Consider the following 26,881-nt stretch of genomic DNA (forward strand, 5'->3'; position numbering starts at 1 on the left):
AAAAGGTCGGGCAATGCAAGGCGTTGGTAAACAAGCTCCTGTTTTCAGTGCTGAGACATACCAGGTAAATAAATGTCCATGAGCATGCGCAACGAACGAAAATGTCGTCCTTAGGTCAAGTAACTTCCTATTTGTTTTGTTCTTTGTTCTTGTTTGTTTTCTAGTTATATTATAATTTAAGCTGAAAAAACAAAACAAAAGAAGGTCACACTTATTGAAGCTTGAAAATAACAGTTGACTTTTCTCGACATTTTTTTCTCGTTGCAAGTTGACAAAAAGCTTGTCTTTGTAACAGGTGGGCTTTTTACAGTGGCCCTGGGGTGTCAGCGCAACGGCACTGATATGTCAGAGAGCAAATGTGCAACATCTCAGGGGAAAGTAGCAACAACAACAACGTAATGACAAAAACATAAACACATCGGGGAAAAATGGCTGTAATAACTTTCTTCCGTCAAATACTTTTAACGCATAAAAAATGACTCGAAAAGCTGATGATAGATAGATAGATAGATAGATAGATAGATAGATAGATAGATAGATAGATAGATAGATAGATAGATAGATAGATAGATAGATAGATAGATAGATAGATAGATAGATAGATAGATAGATAGATAGATAGATAGATAGATAGATAGATAGATAGATAGATAGATAGATAGAGAGCAACAGTGCTTCCCTCTGTCGACATTTTAAACCACGTGACCTGTGTTTACATCCTCCTCTCAGCTGTTTCTTTCTTCTTCCACTCCGACACAACGACTCGCCGTAACTACTTCACCCTTCCATCTAACTCGCTTGTCAGCTCTGTAAACTAGTACTTAGTCTCCCGAAGAGACTGTTAGTGTGTGAAAGTAGCTGTCATTGGCCGTCGCATTGCACGGTGCAAGGAGTGAGTAAATGCGACACAACATTGTGAGTATTTTTTATTTTCCCTCTCGCTGACTGCCCTTTGTTCGTGAGTTCCCTGCTTTGTCTTGCTGCGCCGTCGTCATTTTGATAACACACCAGGCTGGCGGTGTTTTGCGTCCGCTGGCTGTGGCGAGCTTACCTAACCTGCTTTGTCTCTGTTTTGATGATGGCGCACTCAGGCCCACCAAAGGCTAAGGTTGGCCAGCTCAACTGCCACTAAGAAAACGTTTTCCCACTGTCGGTGGTAAATTATATGTTTGTCTCTGAGCTGAAAGTCGTGACCCCGTCTTAAAATCCGCACATTATTGTGTCGAAGTGTGGCCAGTTCTGCACAAGCAGGCTGAATGGGACTTTTCTGCACAAATGTGGTGAACATCATGCGGTACACCTTCGAAAGACGAGTGGTTCGTTGTTGTTTTTTTCCATTAATTTGCCTCGCAGCAGTTACCAAAACCTGTTGGGATTTCATCACTCTTAACAAACCAGTAAGCTAGTTGCAGCTAAAGATTGGGGTTAATCGCACTGCAGAGAGCTGGCCAGAAACTGCGTTTAGCTCGACAAGTGGGAACAAAAGCTGCATGAGTGCTCAGACACAACAGTCTCTTTCTGTGTTTAACAGCTGCTGTAATGAATGCGTGACTCGCCATGTGTTTCTCACATGCAGGCACGTGTGAGATTAACCAAGAAGCGTGATTAATAACACTCGGTAAGATTTTTATGAAAAACGCTGTTGTTGTTTTGCTCCGTCGTCACACGCAGTGCGAAGAAAAGTGTTCAGGTCGCCGATTGGCTAACGCGCAGCTATCTGTGTGGCAACTGCAGCACGTGACCAGGCGGAGCAAGGATTGGCTTCTTCCGCTGTCAATTTAGAACATCTGTGGACTCCATTGCTTGGAGATCAGATAGAAAATAAAAAAAAGAAACGCCCGCATAACGTTGAGCAACAATCTCCTGGCATGAAGTGCACCTTACTTGATTTGTTAATGGTTGAAAGGTGTGACTTGCGTAACGGCAACTTTAGTTACTTCTGGGTAAACATAAAATAGTGCACACTGTGTAAAAGAAGCACGGAAACGGACGCAAAAAGAGTTACAAAGATCTGTGTCGTTGTAAATTGTGTAGTACGGACTCAGATTTGACATTTTTGTTAAGGCACCCAGCGTGAAAACAATTTACTTAATGCGGAAGTTCATTCAGTGACAGTGTCTATGATGGCTCCTGGCTCATTACACACCAGAAAAAGAGTAAATAACATGTCTGTCAGTTTAAACGTGTTGGTATTCCCAGGAGGCGATGCAGTTTGAGTCGATGTAAACAGCGACATGCACGACAGGGAAATGTTTCAAACGAGAATTCCTTTTTTATTTATTAAGCTTATTAAAAAGCAAGTGCTTGTTGACCAAAGTGCTTTAGATTGAAAAGCAATTACCCCCCCCCCCCCCCCCCCCACGAAAAAAACTGACTGAAAAGACAAAAACAATCAACAAAAATCCTAATGAATGAATAAAGAAATGAAGAAGTGAAATAAGATGAGGAGGGATGTAAACAAAACAATTGAGCTCATAAGGAATTAAAAGCCAAGTAACAAAAGTGTACTTTAAGACAAGATTTAAAAACACAGGTCCTGCCCATCAGGAGCAGAAGTTACCAGATTTAGTGGGAAGTGATAAATTTCCTGAAATGTTTGCACACAAACATACACACACGAGTTTTCCTGGTGCAGCAAACGCTGCCCTTTTTCTCTTTAAGCCTACTGAAAAGAGAGTCTTGTGATGAAATTGGCACAAATAATGAGAGATACAAATATAATTAATTCTTAATGCAGCTTAAGGTTTTTAGGGCGAGCCTGAGGAGTAGTCTTGTTTCATTCTAAATCCACTGGTGAGCATTGAAATAATCTAGTCTGAAGATGGTGCTAAAGGAAAGGTCATCACGGTGGCAACTCATTCCACTGTAGTGTATCTTCTGTGCTATACCAGTGTGTGAGCAAATGGGTGGATTTTCTTTTTTCTTTTTAACACAACATCATGCAAGTCATGTAAAATGGAACGTAAACACAGCACGTTTCATTGGTACAAGCAGAAACTACTCAACCGAACCCCCCCCCCCCCCCCCCCCCCCCCCCCCTTGATTTACTTTGAAACCTTTTTATCACAGTAAGGGTTTTAAAAGTCACTTAAAGTCAGAGGGTGCCCATAAGTGACACGCGTCCTCCTGTTTAATGCATGAACTGTTGCCCTGCAGAACATTTAGTGGGGGGGGATCGTGTGTGAAATGCTCGAGTCGTCACAGTCCGAGAGCGGAAATGTTTTCCGAAATGTCAGTTTTCAGTGTGGGGGAAAAAGGGTGACTTTTAATCTAATTGTGGTGGTACAGAAAAATCATCGACGATGTTGGAAACAAATTGTTAGGGTTTGGTGTGCAGTGTCCTGACTGGGAACAGAATGTTTTCTGGGAAATTTGACTTGGTGGATGCAAAACATCCCAATTTAGGAAATAGTGACGTTCATTAGGAGAGCAGAACTCTGCTCTCCTTAGTTCTATGCTATTTTGGTGCCTAAATTGAGCTTTAGTATCAGTAGTTCTTATCAAACTGAAATGCAGTACTGTAAGCAGGTGCTTCCTATGCTTTACATCAGATCTCCTTTTGTTGCTGAGAAATACCGTTTCAAACATAGTTTAGATTACAAGTAAAAACTCAAGTTCTTGTGTCAAATTAGCCTTGGACACATTGGCTCACACATTTAAATAAGCCAGATCTTTTTACTTACACCTCATCAGGATTTTTATGTTGTGTCCTCTGCTGCATTAAAGCGCTCATTTTTACTGCAGTTGAAATAGGGTAAAACATTAACACACCACATTTGAGGAATGCAGAGCTACAGGCAGGATTTGTAAATACAGGAAAACATTTATTGGCCACTTTATTAAGTAGATTAGTAATTGTGCAGTTCAGTGCAGCTGCCGGGACATGAATTCTAGCTTCACAAAAGGTAAATGTTTTTTTTCTTACTGTTGGCATTTTACAACATTCAGTTATTTGTTTATCACTGACTTTAAAGGTAAAGCCGTCGCTTCACTGGCCCGTTTGCCCTGTTTACAGGCTCGATGAGGGCCAGAATATCAGACACACCCCTGACTGTAATCGAGTTCAGTAAAACAAAATCACAAACTATGACCTCAGTGCTAAAACGTTTCATTAAATTTACAACTCTAAGACAGTGTCCATAAACCTGAACACAATAAGCATCTGCATTTCTTTGCACATGTTTACCTACTAAAGTGGCCAAGGAGCGTGTAGTTCTCATGCTCAGTGTAGCCTGAAACACAAGTTAGGGATTACAAATGGCTGAATTTGATCCCTTCTAGATGGCTTGTTTCTGCTTCTTGTCGCACAGTTTAATTGTACATCTGTGTTTATTTTTTCAGATTTACAGTTCATGTTGGGAATATGCTCTGGTTGTAAAATCCGAGACATATGGTCATCCTTTTCATTGCTACAAATTGGCTGAGTTTACTCTGGGAATTCTGGTAAACACGGGCATTATCGGTTTACCTCTCTCAGTCTGTTGATCAACCCGTGTGTCTCGCTGCGCTGCCTAAACAGGCCTTTGGTGTTCAGTTACAGCGCTTGAGCTGATCTTGTGTTGTCTGAGGATCTGTTACTTGTTTCGCCATTCTGCATGTTTCAGTGAGATGGTTCTAATCGGGTCACGGAAGCTAATCGTGACTTTACACGATGTTGGTACACTTTCTGTACACATCACGTGTGTGAGTGTGTGTTGATTGGTGAACTCCTGTTTACAAAGAGATATTCTTTTAACTGTTTTAAGACAGCCTTCACTGTAGCAACAAATGCTCCTGCTTTGGTCATTCTGATTTATGGTCAAGGAGGGGATTGGTAATGACCTCTGTTTCAAGACTGTGCATCATCAGTGGGAAAGACTACAGTAGTGCCCAAAAGCAATTTACTTGAATACCTCCCCTGACCCATTTTCTTGGATTTTCTTCCAATGCCTGCAGAGGGAAAAGGAGGAATGAAAAATGCTCTGCTGTATGTCCAGTGATGGTGAGAGAATCAATGATTTCTTTTTGCCTGTGAGAAAGAGCCAGTGGAAAATTACCTTACCAGGCCTCCCACTACAAAGTCACCTCTGAATTTAATCTTTATTAGCTGAGTCAGATGTGGAGATGCTGAGGAGGCAGAGAAGGAATTCAAACGTCGTCTCCCTGGGCTGCATCTCAAGCCATATCCGTTCACACCGGTTGGACGCATTCATGAAATACTTGTTGGGAATTTTTGCCTTATTTATTTAAAGGTTTTACTTTATAGAGACATATTGCATCATCACACCAGTTGCCCACCATTGTGAAAGTCAGTGGCTTCCAATGCACAAGACATCATTGCACATTTGAACAAAAATACAGGTTATCCTCCCTTTGGTCTGTGATTCTTTATATGAAGCATCTTTCTTTTTGTGACTTCATTCTGATACTCTGGACATCAGCTTTGATGTGTCACACGAAAAGGAGATTTTCACTTTTGCATTTTTGGGGTGTTTTAGAGGCCAGAAAGCCTCAAGAGCGCCCAGAACACCAGAAAAAGCACAGGTACAACAAATAAACAGTGTTATAGAACAGATTTTGTTAGCAATTTCAACCCGACTTTGTCAACACTGATTTAAAACCCATTCCACTTTCCGTTTCACATACAGCTTCCTGATAGATTTTCCAGAAGCTGTTCTATAGGTATTTTTGTACAAATGACCGTTTTCTGTGGAGGAGGGTTCCGTCCATGTTTCCCTCTTCTATAATCAGCTTTAAAATGACAACACTCCACTCGGGTCCTCTGGACATAGCAGGCTGTTCAGTAGTATATGATGTGACAGGTGACTGTACTGATTCCAGTCTGACTATAGAAATCTCAAATGTGCAACGAATGAATATTGTCATCACTCATTCATTTTTGTATTAATTTATTTCTCACTGATGTAAAAGAAAAAAAAAACAGTAAAAATAACCATCAAAACTTCCCACGGCTCTCTCTTCTGACCAACTGTTGAAAAAAAAAGAAAAAGGGAAAAAATTTGATATTTTCGTCATAGTAGTTGGAAGAGGCGGATTTTAGATGTTTTTATCTAGATTTTGAAAAAAAAAAACTCAACATAATGATACATTACTGGAACTAAATTAATTTAGGCAGATATTAGAGCAGATATTTTGTCATGTGCTTGAAAGAATGCCGAGGTAATGAATTACAATAATGATGGTTTTGTTCCATTTCTGTTCGCCATGTCAGCTTGACAGTGTGTATTATAGAATGGCCCTCGAAGGCAAATTGAATGGAGCCATCATCAAAGTTATTAACTGTACTTATGCTCTCTCTGCTATGACATGTCAGAATCTTAAGGGGAAATGAAAAACTCTTCAGTCTGGTTCTCTGCTTTGTTGATTTTTCACCATTTTTCAGACGGATCCAGTTGTGAACTCATACATGTTCACTTTTCTCAGCATATGTAATCTGCATCCCACTGGTAGAGCCAAACAGACACTGTACTCCCATGCAGGCGTTTTGGTATAACATGTTTTTTTTTGTTTTATCTCTTTCAGGTCACTTGCTGCCTGGACATGAACGCCGTCTGAACTGATATTTGACAACCCAAATTGGCAGGATCCTTCAGCCAGGCTACATCTCCATGCCGCTGTGAGGAGGACTCACTCATCCTGTGTACGAGCTCAGCCCTTGTGTGTCTCCTCTGTTTTTGCCATGGGGGGAGCTGTGAGCGCCGGAGAGGACAATGATGATCTCATTGATAACCTGAAGGAGGCTCAGTATATTCGCACAGAGAAAGTGGAGCAGGCTTTCCGGGCCATAGACCGGGGTGACTACTATCTGGATGGTTATCGGGACAGTGCCTACAAAGACTTGGCGTGGAAGCATGGAAACATACACCTGTCTGCTCCGTGTATATACTCTGAGGTCATGGAGGCCCTCAAACTGCAGCCAGGACTTTCTTTCCTCAATCTGGGCAGTGGAACTGGCTACCTGAGCACAATGGTTGGCCTCATCATAGGTACTCATCATATAGCCTTATTTCACAGCTTTTTTTTCCATGTGAGGGAAGTGCTGACATGTTCCAAATAGACAGATTTACTGGAGATAAGAGTTTTGATTGATGATACATTGATACATTGATTATACTAGGGATGAAAATATCATTTTTGTCACTTATCAAACATTTGTTTGGTTTACAACGTTAAAGAAAGAAGAAATCATTTTAATCTCGAGTCTACAGATTGCTTGTTTTGTTGAAGAAACTGGTGTGAAACCTTGAAATACAACCTATATATATATATATATATATATATATCCCCCTCTTTTTTTTGTTCCTCGCAAGGGCCATTTGGCGTGAACCATGGAGTTGAGCTCCACAAGGATGTTGTTGAATATGCCAGACAGAAACTGGACGACTTCATTAAGAATAGTGACAGCTTTGATAAGTAAGTACATGCCTTGAAAGAATATTCCATGTTGGGAAATGGGTTGATTGTCGCATCTAAACTGTGAAACAAACCTTTAGCTGTTTTTTTTTGGGGGGGTTATGCACTGTAGCCAAAAAACTTTGTACAGTATAACTGCCATTAAAGCAGAGCATTATAAGTTTGTGAGAATCAAACAAAAACAAGTGTACCTGTAGCTGGTTGGTCGATTTTGTATTTGGTGGACGTTGGTCATTTGGTTCAACGGGGGTGCAGATACAAGCAAAATCTCCAGCATAACAAATCAGAATCCTTTGACAAAATAGTTGGGTCAATTGTTCTATTGCATGGAACAATGTTGTGGAATGAATTGCATCCCGAAATGCTCAGTCATTGTGAAACAATCCACACGAGAACAGACGTGATTTCCACTCCCATTTTTGGCCATTCGAGGATGCGGACACCCTTGCAATTTGTCTGATGTATTATACTTAATATTAAGATACTATAAATCTACACGTTGTCTGCACCACAACTGAAAGGGCTTGATTATTAAAGCAGCAACAAAGAAGAAGCACAGTTTTACCAAATATAAAACAGAGAAAAAGTCAAATCTGTTTGATTTGGTAGTTTTTACTCTCAATCGAGAACAAAACTGAATGGAGAAAGTTCAGAGCAAAGTTCCCTACAGATGAGGATATGGATCATGGTATGTAGGCTGTTTTCTTCTTCAGTCCTTGTAAGTGGAAGAGTATGAGACAGTCTTGTGCCTTAAAGATAGAATGTTCCCAGAATACTTGTTTTCTTTTTAGTGTATCATTAGAGAGGTCTTCCACAGCCATCTTTGTGCACAATCTTGATGCACGGCTTCAGTTTTTTATAGCATCCACCTCTAAATTAGAGTGTTTTGCCAAAATTTCTGTTAAGAAAATCCCAAAAGATAACTGTCATACTAAGGAAGCTCCGTCAAACTGTCTGTTTTTGTTGTATGGTAAATTATGTTGTCTTTTTTTTTTTTCCCCCACCTGTTTCCACCTTATTGTCAGCGTTACAATGCTTAAAACAAGGTGTGTTTGTTTAAGGAATGCGTTAGGTTTGCGCATTCTCACAACTTCTTTCTTAATTTGTGTGAAGGAAAAGATGCGTGCATGATTTTTGCGTAATCATCATTAATGCAGCTGGCCTTAAGTGTGGTGGTGCAAATGCACTGTGGAAATCCACACTGCGTGGCCCTTTAACACAGGAATGGGTCATGAAGTGTCTATTTATTACATTTCTTTTTATCAAATCAATATTATACAGGCAGATGACAGTTTACAGTTGCAGGTCTAGCCAGTTTAAAAAAGAAGAAGAAAATGTCAGCAGCACGTCTGCTTGACAAACGGTCCACATAAATTAAATGTTTAATGTAGCCAAAGGGCTCAGCAGTGTGCTCACATCGGATAAATCTCTTAAAATGTACAATTCCATTCCTCAAAATTGGACTTTTTTTGGTCTTATTTTGTTTCCCATAAACAAGTTAGCTTAACAAAACGACTGCTGGCTCCTGGAATATGTTTGATGTACAAACGTGCAAACTTTCTGCAAGATAGCATATATCTGTATTTACCACATGGTCAATCTATGCTTTCAAAAAATGCTGGAAATGTTTTAGAAAATTAAACGTATTTTATTTTATTTTTAATTTGAATCTCTCATGAGATTCACACATGAACTTCAGGCAACATCCAGAGATCCAGGGCTTACCCTTTGACTAATGTGGCAGTCAATGCCAGGCATTTGGTGGTGGATGTGTCACCAAAATATTTGTTGATTTCCAGTTGCTGGTTCTTTATGTGGCCATGAATAACAGTCACTTGCTCTTCCATTAAATTTTCTGACAGTTTCAGTATTGACCCTTCGTAAGTTGCAGAGTTTCCGCAGTAATTACCTTTACCCTTTACAAGTTAATGTTACCTTTTCCCACCCGCATTTGTTCGTCACTTTAATGCCTGCTGCATGATTGAGACATCATCAGCTTGCACATTTGTTCGCTGTCAGTTCTGCAGAAAATGACCACCACTATGTACAAATAAGCTCTTTGTCCAATACAAGTCCATCATGACTGATTCAGACATTTGCATTCTCACATATAGCAGATTCAGGTAATGTTTACAGAAGTGGCAGAAGAAGAGGGAGAGGGGAATGGTATTCATGAATGATCTTGATATTTTGATTATTTTCTGTGTGCAGGTTTGAGTTCTGTGAACCTGTCTTTGTGGTGGGGAATTGCCTTGAAATCTCAACAGACAGTCACCAATACGATCGCATTTATTGTGGTGCTGGGGTGCAGAAAGACCATGAAAATTACATGAAAGTGCTGCTCAAAATTGGAGGCACGCTGGTGATGCCTATAGAGGACCAGGTAAGTGTTGTAAGCTATCAAACCCATACGAAATTGACACATTCTGTTTGCTATTCAGGTATCAAAACATATGGGAAAACAAGGTAAAATAGCTCTGACCCACAAGACTGGTTGTGCAACTTTCCTATGCATTATTGAGTTATTGAGCCACAACTGCCCCTGGATTTAAGCAGATGTTTACAGAGCAGAAGCAGTGCTGCATGAATAATGTTTTATTTAGAGTGGTAGGTGTGTGCATATGGACACACTGTGGGGCGAGGAAGAGGGTATTTGGGATTTTTTTTGTGTGTTGGTGGAGAAATGGTTCACAGGAACCTTTTCCTGTATGAAGGGTGAAGATTGTGACAAATTCCTGCTATTGAGACTTTCGGGCAATTTAAGGCATTTAATGGAGAGAAAAAAACGACGGAGGTACAGTTTTACAAGGATTAGATATTGTGACCTAAGGTTGTGGTGCTTTTCTCAGGTAAATACCAGGGATGTACCAAAGAGAAATATCAGTGGGATGTGACATTCTTTTTTGAAGAAACTTTGCAGCATTAATAAGAGCGAAAACAGTCTGCACACTTGTTAACCATCACTAAGAAAATGGTTTGATTTAATAGAAAGAACATATCTTTGTGAGATCAAACAGCTTGAAAGCACTACAACGGAAATGCATGCGACATGGCCACACTAAGGCGAATACTTTTCAAAACCCATCTTTTCCTTTTTGTTGTGAGCGATTATCCCCTCCAAGCCGACATTCTCGTCTTTTCCATCTCCTCCAGAGCCATTTGAAATTACACTCCAGTGTAGACAAATATGAAACACCCAGAGCGGAGAGGGAAGAGGGAATACAGATCTTTGTGAAAATGCTGATATACCATCTGACTGACAGTCTTCAAAGACGCCTCAGATGCTTGTGTGTAGAAGCGTTGTGTGTGTCTCTCCCTCTCCTCACTTATTTTGTATGCTAATGTCAGGAATATGAATGAATAGAGAAAGGAAAAAAGAAAAAATGTTCTATTTGCCTGAATGAAAAATGAAAGACGGCATTATGCAAGGCAGCTACTCTAAGGAGTAGATGTATCTTCTGGCACAGTCACTGTGGACAGCTCTTCTAGTAACAAACCTTAGGAATCACATGATATGAGTCTCGCCACCATCGTATTTCACCGTTGAGGTGGAATAGACCGTGAAAATTAAAAAGGGTTCTCTGTGTATTATTGAAATGAAATATTAATTTCCTGGTCCAGCAGGAGCATTTATGTTTTTGAACAAAAACACTGCTTTAAACATGTTCAGTTTAAACAAGAGAATGTAAATGTATACACATACAGAACAATCACTTTGCATTATGATTTTTACAGTGCTGATTAAGGCCAAACACACCCTTGAGTGTGCTTTCCATTCAAGATGGCTATAAGCAAATGCACCTTGCATCTGACTTCAAGGGTTCTACTCATCATCTGGCTTTAATGGACATGTTGTGTCTTTAGATGCATCCACAACCCATTAGGGGCTGCTGCCGGACGTTAAGAAGTAGATTCTGAGGGTGGGTGGTTCAGTTTCTTGCTTCAAGAGTCGACATATCAAAGGTACTGAACCCTTGATCTGTATGATGGAAAAGGTGTCTGAACAGAATAAAGGTGCATTTGAATTCCTGTATGAGAGGGTGAGACTGCACTGCACTGTAAAGTACTTTGATAGGTCAACAAAAAAAAGTCAAGTATCATATCAATCAAGTCCATTTACTGTTGTGCCTCCACCTTCGAAGAAAAAGTTGAGTTGTTAATGCGACAGGCTGATGTGGGTTAATGGTGTTATAAGAACTGTCACCCTGTGGACTGGTAGTTCGGCGTTATGGCTTAAGCTGTCATATAGCTGTCATTTACCGCCACGTGTCGTGCATCAAGCTTCAATCAGCCGACACTTTGATGGTGTAACTGGTTTAGGGTCAGCGATGCAATAATAGACTAGAAATACTGTACAGCGAGCAATTTATTTTACATTTAAACATCACTTAATGTGAGTCATTAAAAATTAAAAATAGCTAAAAAGAGGAAGACCCCAGCTCCATCGTCTCAGAAAATTTAATTTCTCACAACATTAAGCAAGAAATCTGAAAACGTAGCCTTCAGCTTTTATGTATTTTTTTTTCCCAATGTTTCAAGGACCAGTTGATCTAACTGGTACCAGGCAGGTTTTAACACATTTGAAAAGAGCTCAAAAAACCTATTATTTTCCCACTGTTGTAAATGCTGTAGTGCTTCGTCTTACGTCTTGTCTGAAATGCTCACAATGCATAACGTGACCCATCAAAATGGAATTAATGTTGCAGGTGTCTGATGTTGCAGCATGTGTGTAGAAATCAATGATGTTTTCTTTACTTGTAACATATTGTATATCCTTAATAATCATCTCTATTCACAGATGACGGTCTGATGGAAAATGGGTAATCTATTCACATAGTAGAGTCAGTTTATCAGCACGTGTACAGATATAAAGGAATTATCCATAGATTGTCATGATATTTAGCCTTAGTTCCTTGATCCAATGCATCATTTTATATTTTATTCAGTTTTGAAACAAGGCTTTGTCTGTTTATGCAGCTGACCCAGATAACCAGGACCGGACAGTGTACATGGGAGAGCAAAAACATCTTGGCGGTGTCCTTTGCCCCTTTGGTGCAGCAGAGCAGAGTAGATGGAGAGAAGCCTGACACTGTACAGCTGCGTAAGTTACCCCGCCTCAACAAAAAAAGCTGTGTTTTTCTAGCTTATTTTTCTGAACTTGTCCTGAAGTGTGAAGCTGGCAATATTTTCATGTCAGACAATACATTGAAAAGGATTTGAAGAGATAATTCCTAAAGCGATGTTTGTTTTGTCTTATGAAGATCTGCCTGCAGCCGCTTCAAAGAGCCAGTTATGTCTATCCTTGAACGACTGAGGCGCAGTTTTCTGTCACATCCTCGCTTGTTTACGCTGACCTAGTTGAAGGAATAGTGCAGTGGTGTGTATTATTCTTTTTGTGACACATTGCCCTGAAGGACTGTGTCGTCCCTCTTTGTCCCCAGCCCCAGTGACCGTCCGCAGCCTTCAGGACCTTTCTCGGATCTACATACGCCGCACTCTCAGAAACCTGGCCAACGAGGACAGTCAAGGGAAGGGAGTGGTGCAAAGAGTTCCCCAAAAGCGCAAACGCAGGCGCTGCCGACGGCGACGCATCAACACTTACGTTTTCGTTGGCAACCAACTCATACCCCAAATGGTGGAGAGTGAAGAGGAGGAACACCCTGAGGAAGAACACAAGGAAGTGGAGGAGGAGGAGGAACGGGACATTGGCGACATTGAAATCCTCAAGCAAGTGAACGTATTGAGAGAACAAATAATGGCTTTACCGCTGCCTGAGTCATTGAAAGCATATTTGCTGTATTACAGAGAGAAATGACTGATTCACTGGATGTCCGCTCTTAATGGGCGCACCACCTGCTGAAATGCTTTTTCTTCACCCTTTTTCAGTACAAATGTAGCATTATTATCACTAAATCTTGATGGCAACACTGTATTGGAAAAAGATGTCATAGATAATATTGGATAATAATGTTATGATTGTCATGAGTATTAGTTTTTGTTGACATTTTTCTTTTGATTTGTATATATACATATAAAAAAAAATAAGTATACTAAATGGACAGTTTCAGAAACCAGTTTTGAGATTCAGATTTTATCACAATGTCAGGACTGCAGAAATGTGCAGATTACAAATTGTATAAAACTATATTTGTTAAGATTTGATCATGCTAAGATGACGACTTTTATTGCACCTTTTTTAGAAGCTTTAACCTTCTGTCAGTGTCTGATTTAATTATGCTGAAAGCAGCAAAAGACACTGAGAGGCAAACGAGGACACATTCTCCCATTTTGAGTTAAAAAGTAAGACGTTCTTGCATAATCGTAAATCGAGCACTTATGCTATGACTAGGTTAATGTATTTTATAACTTCCTGTAACAAGAGAGAGCTGAAAAGACTAGATTGGTTCACACATTTTTCTACAGGGCACCTTTTAATGTGACATTTTCTACAGGTTGCTTACATCCTTGTGGTTTCTTGCTACGAGCAGCAGACTTGTTACTTGATGTGATGTAAGACCTCTACTCTTCATGTTGTGTGCCCCCCCCCCCACCATGGATACAATTGATGATATCAGAGGTTTAACATAATGATGACATTGATGACAGATGTTTGAAGGTGTTTCATATTTTCAGCTTTTTAAGAGAAAACTGAAGGGGAGATGTTGGTCAATAATAAGTACATGCATGATTATATTGTACATGTTTTGGGTTTCCTGACTTTGCTTTGTATCTTCTGAATTGGTCCCTGGAGGTGATGTCCTGAGTGATCAAGTTTGGACATATTTCTTTAAATAAAAAAAAAAGAAAAGGAGAAAAAAAAAAAGGATTTAAAGATGATTAATCGGTGAGATGGCCTTGAGACATCTTTTTTTTTTTTTAAATCTAAAACGATGCAAAAATCAGAATCACTGACGATTTTTGATGCCTTTTGTATCCTGGACTACAGTCGCGTCCAACATAGCACCTTAATCTGCAGTCCTCAAGTTAAAAAAAAGAACATCAAAGGTGCCATTTCTTTGGCTTATGCTGTGGACTGGACCCATTATAATGTAAATCCAGTCTAAGTTGTGTAATGCTTGCAGAACTTCCCTGATAGTGATGGCTTTCAAGTGCCAACATACCCCATCACATCAGGATTTCTGGGATCTTCCTGGCATAAAGGGGAATTTCTACAAAAAAAAAACATTCCACAGTGAAAAAGAAAATGGCACATCACTGATATCCACAGGTTTTCTTCATGGTTTACCATCACACCGTAGGAAAGATCCTTTATATTACTTTGAATTCATAATTTAGTATTCATAAAGCTGGGTTGAATGTGGTTGATTATATAATTATATTCAATATAAAAGTGATATATACAGTATGTATTGTTATATGATTTTGCATACAGTTTAGTTTGCGGTTGATTTGTGGTAGAGCCCTCTTGCTGTACTGTATCTTGACACTGGGAACTCTGTAGATCAAAACACCACTGCTGTCTGTTACATAGATGAGATGTATTAGTGCTAGATCTTCCTTTTGTTCCGATGTAATGAAAAAAAATAATTTTTTGTGAGGTACACCTCTATTTTCTGTAAGTTTACTTTAAATTTCTTTTTTTTTTCTTTTTTTTTACAGTCTTTGCAGAGCTTTGAAAGTCAGCAATAATGGAACAATTTCTATTATAATTACCAAGAAAGAAAAACACAACAGTCCCATTTGATTTTCATAGTATACATTGAAATTCAGATGACCAGTCACAGCCACGCAGCAGTTTTTATACCCAAAACATAACAAATTGGAGAGCACATGGAGTAGTAAAAGCAGCGGACCTACAGCCTCAACTCTCAGGTCGCGCCTTGCACCAAAGTTAATGTGACTGCTGTGATTTTGTTTAATGTGGATGAGATTTGGATATAAAAATGGCACCTGGTAAAAACCCACTCTGTGCTCTTATTTTACATTTATTTGTTTAGAGCCAAAACAGTCCTGTTGCTGTTTGTCAGGCTGAGGTTGATCTCTCAATGTGTGTGCAGTTCATTTTGAAAATGTGTTGTTTCACCATAAATGTGTGGCTCAAAAAATAAAGGTCACAATCACAGTTTGTGTCTTCTAATCACTGTGACTGTTTTTTTATTTATTTTTTTTATTTTTTCCACAAAAAAGGATGTTTCTGTCTTACTTTCCTCCCAAGTTTAAGCTAAACTATTAGGCTGAATTTCAAGAAAGTTGGTGTGGAGAGGGGGAGCATGGACAGGAGAAGAACTGACTCAATGGAGTTGTCGATGCAGATCACTTTCTTTAAAACTTCAAGTCATAGAACTTCCCTTGGTGATACGTGAGCCTGCTGAGAATATTGTTGTGAAAGCACCGCAGGAAAGGCTTTGCCCAAATATAAGGACACTGATCTCCACAACCTCAAACTCAACACTGAGCTGCTTTGGTGCTGGGTGAGAGTAAAGAGAGCAGTTTCCAGGGTAAGCAAACACACATAAAAAGATTCTTTTAGTGAAAAGCTGCCGTTTCAGACTTGAAATTTTCTGAATTTTCTGAATTTAAATTGCACTAGGTGTAGCACTTAAGGGGCTTATAAAAGCAAGATTTTCTTTTAAAAAGAGGACGCAGGAGCAGAAATATTTAGTAGTAAATAGTATCTTTCATTAGATACAGTTGAAAGTTTTATGCATAAAGTCCAGGTAAAGATTACCTGCTGGTTAATCTGCAGTTATATTATTTAGATTTGGGAGAGCTATAATGGAGGCATGTTATCCTTTCTAACAACAAAAGAATATTCTAACCGCATTAAAAAAAACAACAAAAAAAAAACAGTTTTATGTAAATTCTGAGACATTTTAAATAATAAAACCAACCACAACTGAACCATAATATAAAAGGCCTCTTTAATTGATTTATTACACAGCAGATTTGTTAATAAAACATCTGCAAAAATAAAATCAGCCTCACCCTCTGCATCCTGTGTTAAGGTTAAACGCGTCCAAGATCATTTTAAAGCACAGAAGCATCACACGGGGCTTTCTTTGCATAGACTGCACTTCCATCAGTTTCCATCAGACACATCAGCTTAACAAGGCTGCACAGTACGAAGCCATTTACTGATCCTGTTTAATTTGCTATCCTCTAGAGTTTACTTTCCCAGGGGCCTCTTCAGTTTGAATCCCACTTTGTTAATGGGAGGTAAGAGTGTGACTAATTACTCTAATTGACCTGAACTTATTGTGAATATGATAGTTAGTTTAGTTGTCACTCTGCAGCATTTATTAACGCCAGCAGAGTGAAGTTTAAAGGGGTATCTCAAACCTCTGGAGGCCAGGATGCTACATGTTTCTGTTTTCCTCCTAATTGCTCATTTGTCAGTTATGCAATATTTACAGGGTGAAGTCAAACAAAGATAAAATATTCCAAAATTACACCATAGCTGATTTTCTTCTTCCAAATTGGTCCATAGGGTAAATGATAAAGAGAGCACAAGGTTATGATCCGTCTACCAAGTCATCTCTGGTGCACATCAAATTAACAAATGCCATAATCCTAACTAGTAACCCCTCAATTAATCAGCATAATTCAAAATTATTTGAGTTCATTGTAATGTCAGTGTTTATTTACATAATTAAGTTAAGGGGGAAAAGCTATAAACGTCATGGGAAGGGTTTCTAATCATGTTTGATGGTATTTTTGTCAGATTGCAGGTGTGTTCATAGTGAAACTCATTACCAAAGAGTCTTCATTCTTCATTCACGCAAAAGGGAAAACTACACTTTCAAAGAATCTCTCTATCAAGTAATCCAGGAAATAGATGTTTTTACCTCATAAAAGGTACATGTAATGTAACAGAAATAAAGAAACAACCCAAAACATCCTTTTAGTCCATCAATGCTGCCACTTGTCGATTCAAATTTAGTCAAAATTAGAATTATGCTTTTGTTATGAGACCAAACATATGTCACCATTAAGCTTACAGCTGGATCTTAAGCAGAGGAAAATACATTTAACTTCAAACTGAACAATTAATTAAAGTTTTCACCTCAAAAACACTTAAAAAATTTAACATATTTAGTGTCAAGATAACACATCCTATAATATCCATAGTCCAGACCTTTCCTTGTACAACTTCAAGTGATGTTGTATCTGGAGTGGGGAAAAGGATCAAATCTGTCCTGCTTTAACTCCATATCTTCAGTAGAATTACCTAGAAAAGCAGACTACTTTGGGAAAAGAACCGCATTTTTCAGTTTTATGTGTTGATCATGTGGATGTCTGAGGCTCAAGAGAAAGATTAAATCTCTTAAAAACATTTTTGAATTGCACATTTAGTGTCCATCCAGACTGTATGTGAAGTTATTCAAAGTAGAGGTTCAAAGTCCGGTCCAGAGGTCAGCAGATATAAAGTGAAGCACTCGCATAAAGGTCTCTTATTTCATCAATCACAGTCTGGTCCTCCTCCTATTCTTCTGTCCACCATTTTAAGCCACGTTCATGATTAAGAGAAGGGATTTTTTTAAAAGAAGTCCAAAAAAAGCAGCACTTGTCAAGTGGTGTATTTCAGTTTGGGAGTCTGTGAATTGCAGGAGAGACTGGACAGAGACGCTATCCCAGCAGTTGTCGCGGTGCCTTGGCTCTCCACAAACATTGGGTCCAGACAAGCAACTTTGGCAGCAAAAAAAGCGTGAATACAGTGAAGCACTGCGAAGAGATTTGAGAACTCCAGCTCCTGGAAATAAAAAAATAAATCAAACACAGGCAATTTATTTTCTCTAACCTTGTTGATATGAAAATTCTGACATGCAGCATTAAACATCTCTCCAATTGAATTCACCTTCGCTTCGATACATTTGGAGTCTTGATTTTGGAATAAAAACTTGATCTTGCTTTTTCCATCATCAGATGATCCTTTTAGTTGGGAGAACTTGTATCTCCATAGTACTGCCTGAAATGACAGGTAACATATGGATGTAAGTTCTTTTTTTTTAATGAATCCATCTTAATTCATTGATTCAATGAGTGAATTCTTTCTTGTGTTACCGTTTCATGAATAATCCGTATCAAAATCCTCATGAATCTGGTTATAAATGGGAAAGATGTGGGTTGTTGTGAGATATAAATGCATTATTTTTGGTAGTGGGAAAACTTCAAAAGCCACAGTATAATCTCATCTGAAACAGCAGAGCTTCAGTAACTCATTTAGTGCTGAACTGAGTGAACGAAAGCTGCACAGCGAGTTAGTTTCCAGACTCAGGTGGACAGTGAGCCACATAAGCCATGTGCCAACTCCATGTGTGCTGCTGCACTGTGCAGACTGTTACTGCCACCATCGTTACTGTAGAACAATCTGGTTAAATGAGGTGTTGTTTTAACTGAAATCTTTTGAAAATCCACAGCAGACATTAATGAAACAGTATCAGAGTGTAGCATGAGTGTCACCACTTCTAACTTGCCTTTGAAATGCACTCTTGCTAACCTTGTCAGAGGTAATAATATCATCATCTCCGACACGTCAATCACAAGCACTTCCTCAAGGAGATTCAGAAGGTAACACTCTGAGGAGACTTGACATCTGCAGTGCTCAAGTTAGTGCTGCAGAGTTGGTTTGCCAGCCATTCTGAGCAAAATTTTTCACTTTTTATACTTTATGTGGCTATTTCTATTGATGTTACTATAAAATGAAAAGCTTTTCCCTTTGTAAATGCTGTGCTCTGTATTTTACTAGTCAGATCTACTACATTTATTTGATAGGTGCAATTTATTAATAGCGTAATCAAAAAATATCTATTTCTACAGATCTTAACAATCCAGGTGCCAGGAAATAATGCATGTCCACACTATGCACATGCCATCACATTACTAGGCAGACTAAGGCAAATTATGTCAAATAGATTTACTCTAGTTTTATCACCTGAGAGTAAACAAAGGCATGTGTATCAGTGACAATAGTAACATAACAGAAACATCTCACCTGTATACAACCAACTTTTATGTTTGATACTGTTTGAGCAAGTTTATGTATAGTTTTTGTGGGGCTATTTCTCAAATGTTTTTCAAGCGTGGCCCATTCACTGAAGAGGGCAGCTAAAACTGCTATGACTAAATGAAGACTTTCTCTCAGATTTGTCCAAATTTTCCTCAATACCCATGCTTTCTAAAAGATATGACAAAGAAGGAATTCCTGCATGACGAAACAGGGCAAAGTAAAAGGATGAACATCATCAATTACATTCATCAATATTTTGACCATTAGCTGTACTTTCACTGCATATTTCTCAACTACATTTAGAATTATTGAGTAGTTTGATTATGCAAGGCTGTTATATGTATCCAGCAGCTTCCCAACAAACAATCAACAGCTGAGAAATACACAACAATTAGCAACAAATTTAGAAAATATTTATCAGTAAGTCGATACTGGCAAGAATGGTGAGTTGACTGACTGAATTCATTGTGTTCACTGTCAACTGGAACGAGGCATCCACAGCTGACATTCTGTGCCCCGGTGTCATGTCATATACCACAGCAGATTCTGCTATGTCCAGAGGGCACATGTGAACAAAAACCTCCATCACAGCAAATACAACCTCATATTGAAATTCTGAAATGACAGTTCAAGGTGAATCTATAAAGATGCTGTATAAAGATCTATAAAGATACAAAAGTGAAACCCAATTTCTGGAACAACTGAATTGGTCTCAAAATAACAAATAAATAGACACTATAATAAAATCATTATGGCAAAAACTTCAATGTACAGTTTTGTACAAAAGTCCTTACAAGGAAAAATGGAAATCAGGCAGCGATTTATTGAAACAATGTGCAAACATGGATGTTGTCTGTATTTTCTTATGTTCTCTGTCAAGATGATCACACACTGCTTCAAAAATGTTGAGGTCTGAACTGTGGAGAGGACTCATCACAGTGACCTGTTGTCACTGATTTTCAGTCCGGTTCTCGAGTCATTTGACATACCTCAGCCTTTGCTGCCTGTTTCCCTCCCTTAAGAATGGCTTCTTGACAGCCACCCTTCATGGAGACCATTTCTGATAGGGCTTTTGTGAACAGTAGATGGATCAACTGGAGGGTGAGATGTATCTCTCGGGTCTCGTGTCAGATCTTTGCTGGATATTTTTCCAATTCTTAAAGGACATCACTTTCAGATACTGCTCATCTGTAGATAGTTTTTTAGGCCTGTCGCTTCTTTTGTTCTCTACTTGTCCAATTACCCCTTACCAATTAATCTTTTTGAGGACACACTGCACGCTATGTTGAGATGTGCCAAGTTTTCTGCTAATAGCACTTTGGGAATAATCTAGTTGGTGGAAAAATACTATTTTATGTATTAGCATTTTTTGTAGATGCAGCTAAAAAAAATGGGAACAAATCATTTGTTTTTGTAACAGGCTGCTAGAAACAAAGTAGAGAAAGATACTATTCAAAATTAAAATGTACATACAGACACAGCACTGGTTCATCCAGTGGGTTGGGCATCTTTTTATGCTTGGTCCATTCATAGGTCAATGTTAAGTAGCTTAACAAACAAACAAAAACACATTCCCCTGAAAATAGGAACAAGAACTAAACTAAAAATAAGTGAAAGCAGAAAATGTCCAACAACACAAAAAAATATGAAAGCCTAGAGAACTATTGCTCAAGACTACACCAAAAGATTGCAAGAAAGCCTTGCTCCTTGGAAGCAAAATATAAAGATAAATGATGGCTCAAGCCTCCCACTGTACTTGTAAGTTCCTTTACAGTACAAGACAATCAGAGATTAATTAAAACAACTGACAGCTGAAGTGAATTATGTTTGTCATTCTCTTGAGAAATTTGAGTTCATGTGGATACCATCTCTAAACAATGAAAGTGAATCACACATTAGAATTAAAAAAAAAAAAAGATAAAGAAGAGCTCGAGCAACTTCACAAGTAGTTTGAGCTCTTCACTCAGCCTAAAGACTCCCCAGATCTCAAACCAATTTAGCATCCACAGACAGTGCTGGCTGAGGCTGAAACCACAGAGGTCCCAACCACCAACCCAGAGGATCTGCTGCTGATGTCCAGCTGTCAGACTCCACAGGACATCCCAGATTCCCCCAGTCTGTCAAAACTGCTTTGGCAGTAGGACACAATTTTCTGCAAGACATTATCTTTAAATTTTTTACTTATATTAACATAGTGTTGCCTGGAACTAGTTAACTTGCTGTCTTTTAATTGTTTGTTTTTCAGTATTATAAAGATGTGCAAGATGTACATACCATAGCGTTAAGTTTTTTATCAAAGCAACAGTTCCAACATGAGCCCAGATTTCTTTGTTCCTGGCCTGGGGGAAAAAAAGATTGTTCTGATTTAAAATCTGATTGATGTTTGATATTTTTTGCAAGAATAAAGAATGATGATACAACCCTGCAATAATGCAGTTTATGATATAATGATAATGAAAAGCCAAAGGCAGAATAGTTTAAGGTCCTTTATACCTTTGTCCTGAACATTATTTTCACAATTCCACAGTGTTTCTCTTCTTAGTCTGTGTATCTGACAAATTATTAAGTTGTTAATTCAACATGTTGATATGAAGTCAAATGAGTCACATTATCTTACTAGAAGAAGAACCACCGGAGTCTCAGCAGTAGCAAAACCATGGCTTTATACAAAAACTGCTTTACATATATTATGTCTTAATCTATTCAGCTGACAGTAGTTAGTGCCTTATACATGTATTGATTTATCCACCCATTCGCACTGTGTGAGGTCACAGATGAGCTGACCTGACCCACATGCATAAATAGTTGTTCAGTATATATATTGGTTGTGTGACTCTTGTTCTGCTTGTTCCAGTGAATGTTTTCCACATGGATGGGACATGGTGGAACATCTCACTGGGTCCACAGCCAACAGTTTACAGCTCTACTTGTCGAACAGAGTTTAATTAGTCATGTTTCCGGCTCAAACCAATGTGTTTGTTTTTTTTCAAATTTTCCAAAAGCAGCTTTTAATTATGGAGTAATCCCTCCCTTCATATTGTCTGCAGTTTCAGTTTGCATATGGATTGTGTTTTGTGCATTTCTTGCTCTAAACAATGCTTTGGCAACACTAAAATCATCCTTAGGGGACAATGTTGCTTCATACTGCAGGAATTAGGGCCAAAATCTAAGAGAACAATATGGCAGCAATTGCGTCCTGCTCATCAACATAATGTGCACCGGCGGAGTAGTCTGCATGGCTCTCAGACTGGGGTAAAGGCCAAAATTAACTGCAGGCAAGAATGAGAGGTTTGAGCTGGGGGAGAACCAACCATCAAAACAAATGCGCTCCCCCACAGAATGTATAGAGTGCAGAACAAGTTAGAAGCAACCAAGAAAAGACAAGCAACGCTGAGGAGTCATATTTACTTTCATCACAATATGTACAACACTGATATCTGAGGAGTTATATTTTCCAGAACTGTATTAATGACAAAGGCCTGTCCAGCACTCACCTTTGAAGCAGCATCAAAGCACACGAAGCCCATGCTGAAGTCAATTGTAAGTCCCATAAGGTGGCTCTCCATAATACAAGCGTACGTTTTACACTGTGGAACAGCAGAACACGAAGTTACACATAAGAGCTGTATGGGTATACACATTCCTCAAAAATGTCCCATGACTACTGAGTCAGAACTCCTGGAACGGCTAAATGAACGTCATTAAGCTCTTCTCCAGACATCCAGGTGCTGACCTGTATCCTCTCCACTTCCAGGAATGTCGCCATTTGAAAGGCCTTTTCCCAGATCAGCAGCTCACACTCCAGCTCCACACTGAAGAACATGTCCTCTCCACTCTCCGTCTGGACGCTAAAGCAGTGCCTCCTCTTATCCAGAAGGTCGTTGTCCTGAAATAACAAAGAACAGCTACCGTGGGCCTCAGTAATACAATCCCCTGACACACATTACTACTGCTTATTAACAGACAATGTTTTACTCTAATGTGTCGCCTCATAGCGTTATGTAGCCTAAATGAGACAGCTTAATGGCAAAGTAAGGTCAAGCTACATATTGTATGACTGCATATGTGAATCTATAAGAATTAACTTTGCTGTAATGAGATTGTAGATAATGAACTGCAGATCTCAATATTAGATTCAAAGTGACCTCGAGTCTGCAGAGAATAAAAACTAATAGTTGTGAGTGTCTCTGTGCGACTGCAGAGGAACGCATGCAAATGTACTGTATAAATGAGTCATATCAGTACATTCCTCAGATTATCTGTACTACTTTATATTCTTTTGGTGTATCCAGAGTTAGAGATGAATCTCTAAATGTTTAGGGAATGGAATAAAAAGAGAAAGCCATACCTTTAAAATCTTGCACATTATCTCGTACACGGTAAAGCTTTTCTCTGCTCTGGTCCAGTCCCATGTTGTCACCTGAAAACGTCACATAAATCCCTAATAAGTTTGATTTGAGCTATATCTATGTGGAACGTTTTTTGCAGTCCTTTGGCTTTTGGAGATCTGAAGATTTCTGATAAGGTCTGACAATGGCAGTTCAGTAGTGGGGCTTATATCAGAGCTCAATCATTGATGAAAAGCTTGTAAATTTAACTGTCATCCTGCCACGAGAAGGGAAATGTTCATCACAGGTAACTAGTTTAGAATGATAAAAAAGCTGATCTTGATTTCTGAACATGTAGGCTCTTATGTTCCACTATCCACTCACATTAGCATTTTCCATTTATATCAGCACATTCACATGGAGCAGGCAATTTCAGTTATCTATCAATCTCTTCCCATCTCCAGTGCCATTGACAGCTTATCCCTCTCATCATAATCACCTAAATGGCTAGCAGAACGTAAACACATTAAATGATCACCATCAATCAAGTGGAAGATCAATGGTGCGCAAATTATTATAAGTAAGCTTCCTCAATTTTTATTATTTTTTTAAAGGAAAGCATTTACCCTCAACAATGAATAAGCTATGACAGAAAAATCCCCCTGTGGAGTAGAATTACATCATTTAAAACATGAAGATTTGATGGTTTAAGGAAGGAGGCAGAATACAAGTGCAGATGGGGTTAAAAGCTTACGGGAGGTGCTGTGAACTTGAAGAGTGAAGAACCCCTCAAAGCGAGGAACTTTGGTGAGTACATTCGGTCCTGAACGGAGTCCTGCTCCTTCTCATCGACCCAGCCCATGTAGATAATCTACAAAAGGGTGAAAAGAGCAGGTGGAACAAGTCAGTCTTTTCGAGTCTTTTCCTTTCTAAGATCAGTTTTTCTATTTAGGTTCTGAAAAGCATTTTTTTTAACAGATGTACCTCATTTGCATTTTTTCAAATGCAAAATATGAAAGTCCAGGAAACTTGTGATGCGAACTATAATTCTCAATCAATCCAATCGCTGGTTGGATGGAATTTTCAACTCAAATCTATGTCAGTGGCAGGAGGCCACGCTTCAAAAGAGTCTTTAATGCTGTTGACTTGCCATCACAAGTTATCTATCTCATTATCTCAACATAATCAAGCTTGTTTTCTCAAGGTAGCTATTCTTATTCACAAGTAAACAAAAGGATTCCCCTATAAACAACTGCCAGCAGGAGTACCATGTCAGACAGTATAGATATTATCTTGACAACAGTTGGAACTGAATTAAGATGAAAATGTCAGATGGCCAAAAGGAATGCCCTGGTGTCTAGAGCAGTTACATTTGCCACTGAATTGTATTTGAGCAGCTGTTGGCTGAAGCAGAAAGGTGACTGTTGGTTAACCTTTCATGCCAACTATAGGAAGCTCTAATAACCCTAAATGGTCTAATAACTTGGCTAGAGCAAACAGGACAGCAAATGTATGCCTTTACCCCAAGAACAATAACCTTAATGATACTCGTAATGATAATGTTCTGTCAATAATAGTGCAAACGTGCTGTGTGCTCCAGCTGTATCGAGTACATGATGCACACACTGAGTAGTGAGAAAATGAAACCAGAAGGGTTTGGTTTCACAAAATGGAAAAGACCAAAGAAGTTTTAAAAAAATCAACAACTTGATTTTCTTTCTTTTTGTCAGCTGGCATCTTCTCTCATGGGTGGAGCTTAAAAAAGTGGTCACCTTTTGAGGACAGATTCTTATTAAGCTCTAGCTGATTTTATTTGAATCATGTATCAAATTGTTTTAAAATGATCGATCATTGTTTTTACACTATAGTTTTGCTATGAACCCCTTTATTCCCTTGAATTGGAACAATATCAACAACCTTGCATTTAAAGTTTTCCTATTTAGTGTTCAGTTATCTAATGGATCCTCCAGCCCTGACAGCAATCCTCAAAACTAAAATCAGCTGTGATCAAATTAGAAGACAATCATTCTCGATTTCTCCATAAATTAACCCGTATAATTAGTTAATTTATCCTGTCTGAACAAAAACGAAAGATCAATTTCTCGAGATAACAAAATACATTAACCCAATATAAGAAAACAAATGCTGTTATCTTGAGATAATAAAAACAATTAACTTGTGATCTAAAGATAATGACATTAAAGAATCATCTTGAGCACTGCCGTTCTGCACATTCGCTGTCACCATACTTATTCTTTTCAAGCGATTTTCTTATAATAGATTTTTCGTTCTCTACTTCAGAAAGCTTTACTTTGTTAGCAGTTTTACTCATACCTAAGGTACAGCATCTTCATATCTTATTCATAACATTATTATTTAATGAACATTTTATTCCGACAAAAATGGCAAAGTTGATTTCTTTTCAGAGAGTTTATTTTCTGACCTGTGTAGCGAAAAAAAGAGCTATCCAAAATCCTCACAGGAAAAAACATAACGAAACAGGAATGTTGATAAAAATGTTTTAACTCAACAGTTGTTCCTTGCTTTATGTACAAACAATTTGGACCATTTTGGACTGAATAAACTTGAATGTTTGGTTATCGGTCCTGAACATATTCTATCACATAGTCGGCGAGTAAGTTAGTACAGGAGCAACAACAGGCTGGAAAAGTGTGTGGTTCTAAAAACAAACAGCCCAAGGAACACGCAACTAATTTGGTTACTTGGCAACAGGTCAGTCTTTAAGCAGGAAATATAGGAAGAGGTCCAGCAAACAAAAAACAAATTCCATGGGGACCATATAGCTTGTTTTTGAGCACTTAGTTCAAACATCTCTGATGATATGAGGTGCATTAGTGCCTATGAAACTGGCAACTTGCTCTCCTGGGAAGGCACAATTAATACTAAAAGGTATACACAGGCTTCAGGGCAATATATACTTCGATCCAATGGACATCTTCCCAAAAGTCCAACAACTGGTCTCCTCAGTTCCCAGATGTTTATGGTCTGTTGTTAAAAGAAAAGGGGAACATGGTCCTATCCCAACTTTTTTGAGAATAAGTTGCTCAATTTAAACATTAATTCATTTGATTTTAAAACATCCTTATTTTTTATTTACAGTCATTGTGACTTTTTGGGAATTGGGGTTGTATTTGCCAAAATATTGAATTTG

At 38.6% G+C, this 26,881-nt stretch overlaps 2 protein-coding genes across 2 annotated transcripts in view; one reads left to right on the top strand and one right to left on the bottom strand.

Moving 5' to 3' along the window:
- The first annotated feature begins 695 nt into the window (after window positions 1–695).
- On the top strand, window positions 696–15,496 carry pcmtd1 (protein-L-isoaspartate (D-aspartate) O-methyltransferase domain containing 1). The gene is made up of 6 exons (XM_072363314.1): window positions 696–915; window positions 6,523–6,986; window positions 7,311–7,413; window positions 9,625–9,796; window positions 12,391–12,514; window positions 12,855–15,496. The coding sequence occupies exons 2-6, from the start codon at window positions 6,680–6,682 to the stop codon at window positions 13,226–13,228; spliced, it is 1,080 nt and encodes a 359-aa protein (XP_072219415.1). The 5' UTR covers window positions 696–915; window positions 6,523–6,679; the 3' UTR covers window positions 13,229–15,496.
- A 798-nt stretch (window positions 15,497–16,294) lies between these two features.
- The window catches only part of sntg1 (syntrophin, gamma 1), a 43,124-nt gene continuing 32,537 nt past the window's right edge, over window positions 16,295–26,881 (bottom strand). The window contains exons 14-19 of the mRNA XM_072363680.1: window positions 24,464–24,580; window positions 23,730–23,801; window positions 23,115–23,267; window positions 22,876–22,968; window positions 18,230–18,340; window positions 16,295–18,124 (exon numbers count right to left, since the gene is read on the bottom strand). Of these exons, the coding sequence (XP_072219781.1) occupies window positions 17,942–18,124; window positions 18,230–18,340; window positions 22,876–22,968; window positions 23,115–23,267; window positions 23,730–23,801; window positions 24,464–24,580 (729 nt within the window). The 3' untranslated portion in view covers window positions 16,295–17,941. The remainder of the gene's footprint in view (window positions 18,125–18,229; window positions 18,341–22,875; window positions 22,969–23,114; window positions 23,268–23,729; window positions 23,802–24,463; window positions 24,581–26,881) is intronic.

This window comes from Leuresthes tenuis, unplaced genomic scaffold (genome assembly GCF_036924035.1).
Source record: "Leuresthes tenuis unplaced genomic scaffold, fLeuTen1.0.hap1 SCAF_14, whole genome shotgun sequence".
Classification (NCBI taxonomy): domain Eukaryota; kingdom Metazoa; phylum Chordata; class Actinopteri; order Atheriniformes; family Atherinopsidae; genus Leuresthes; species Leuresthes tenuis.

Bases quoted from the DNA above. Each gene is read 5' to 3' on its own strand.
- pcmtd1 (XM_072363314.1), top strand. From the start codon at position 6,680: ATGGGGGGAGCTGTGAGCGCCGGAGAGGACAATGATGATCTCATTGAT. The intron at 6,987-7,310 runs GTACTCATCATA...GTTCCTCGCAAG, and splicing joins AATGGTTGGCCTCATCATAG to GGCCATTTGGCGTGAACCAT. The intron at 12,515-12,854 runs GTAAGTTACCCC...CTTTGTCCCCAG, and splicing joins GCCTGACACTGTACAGCTGC to CCCCAGTGACCGTCCGCAGC.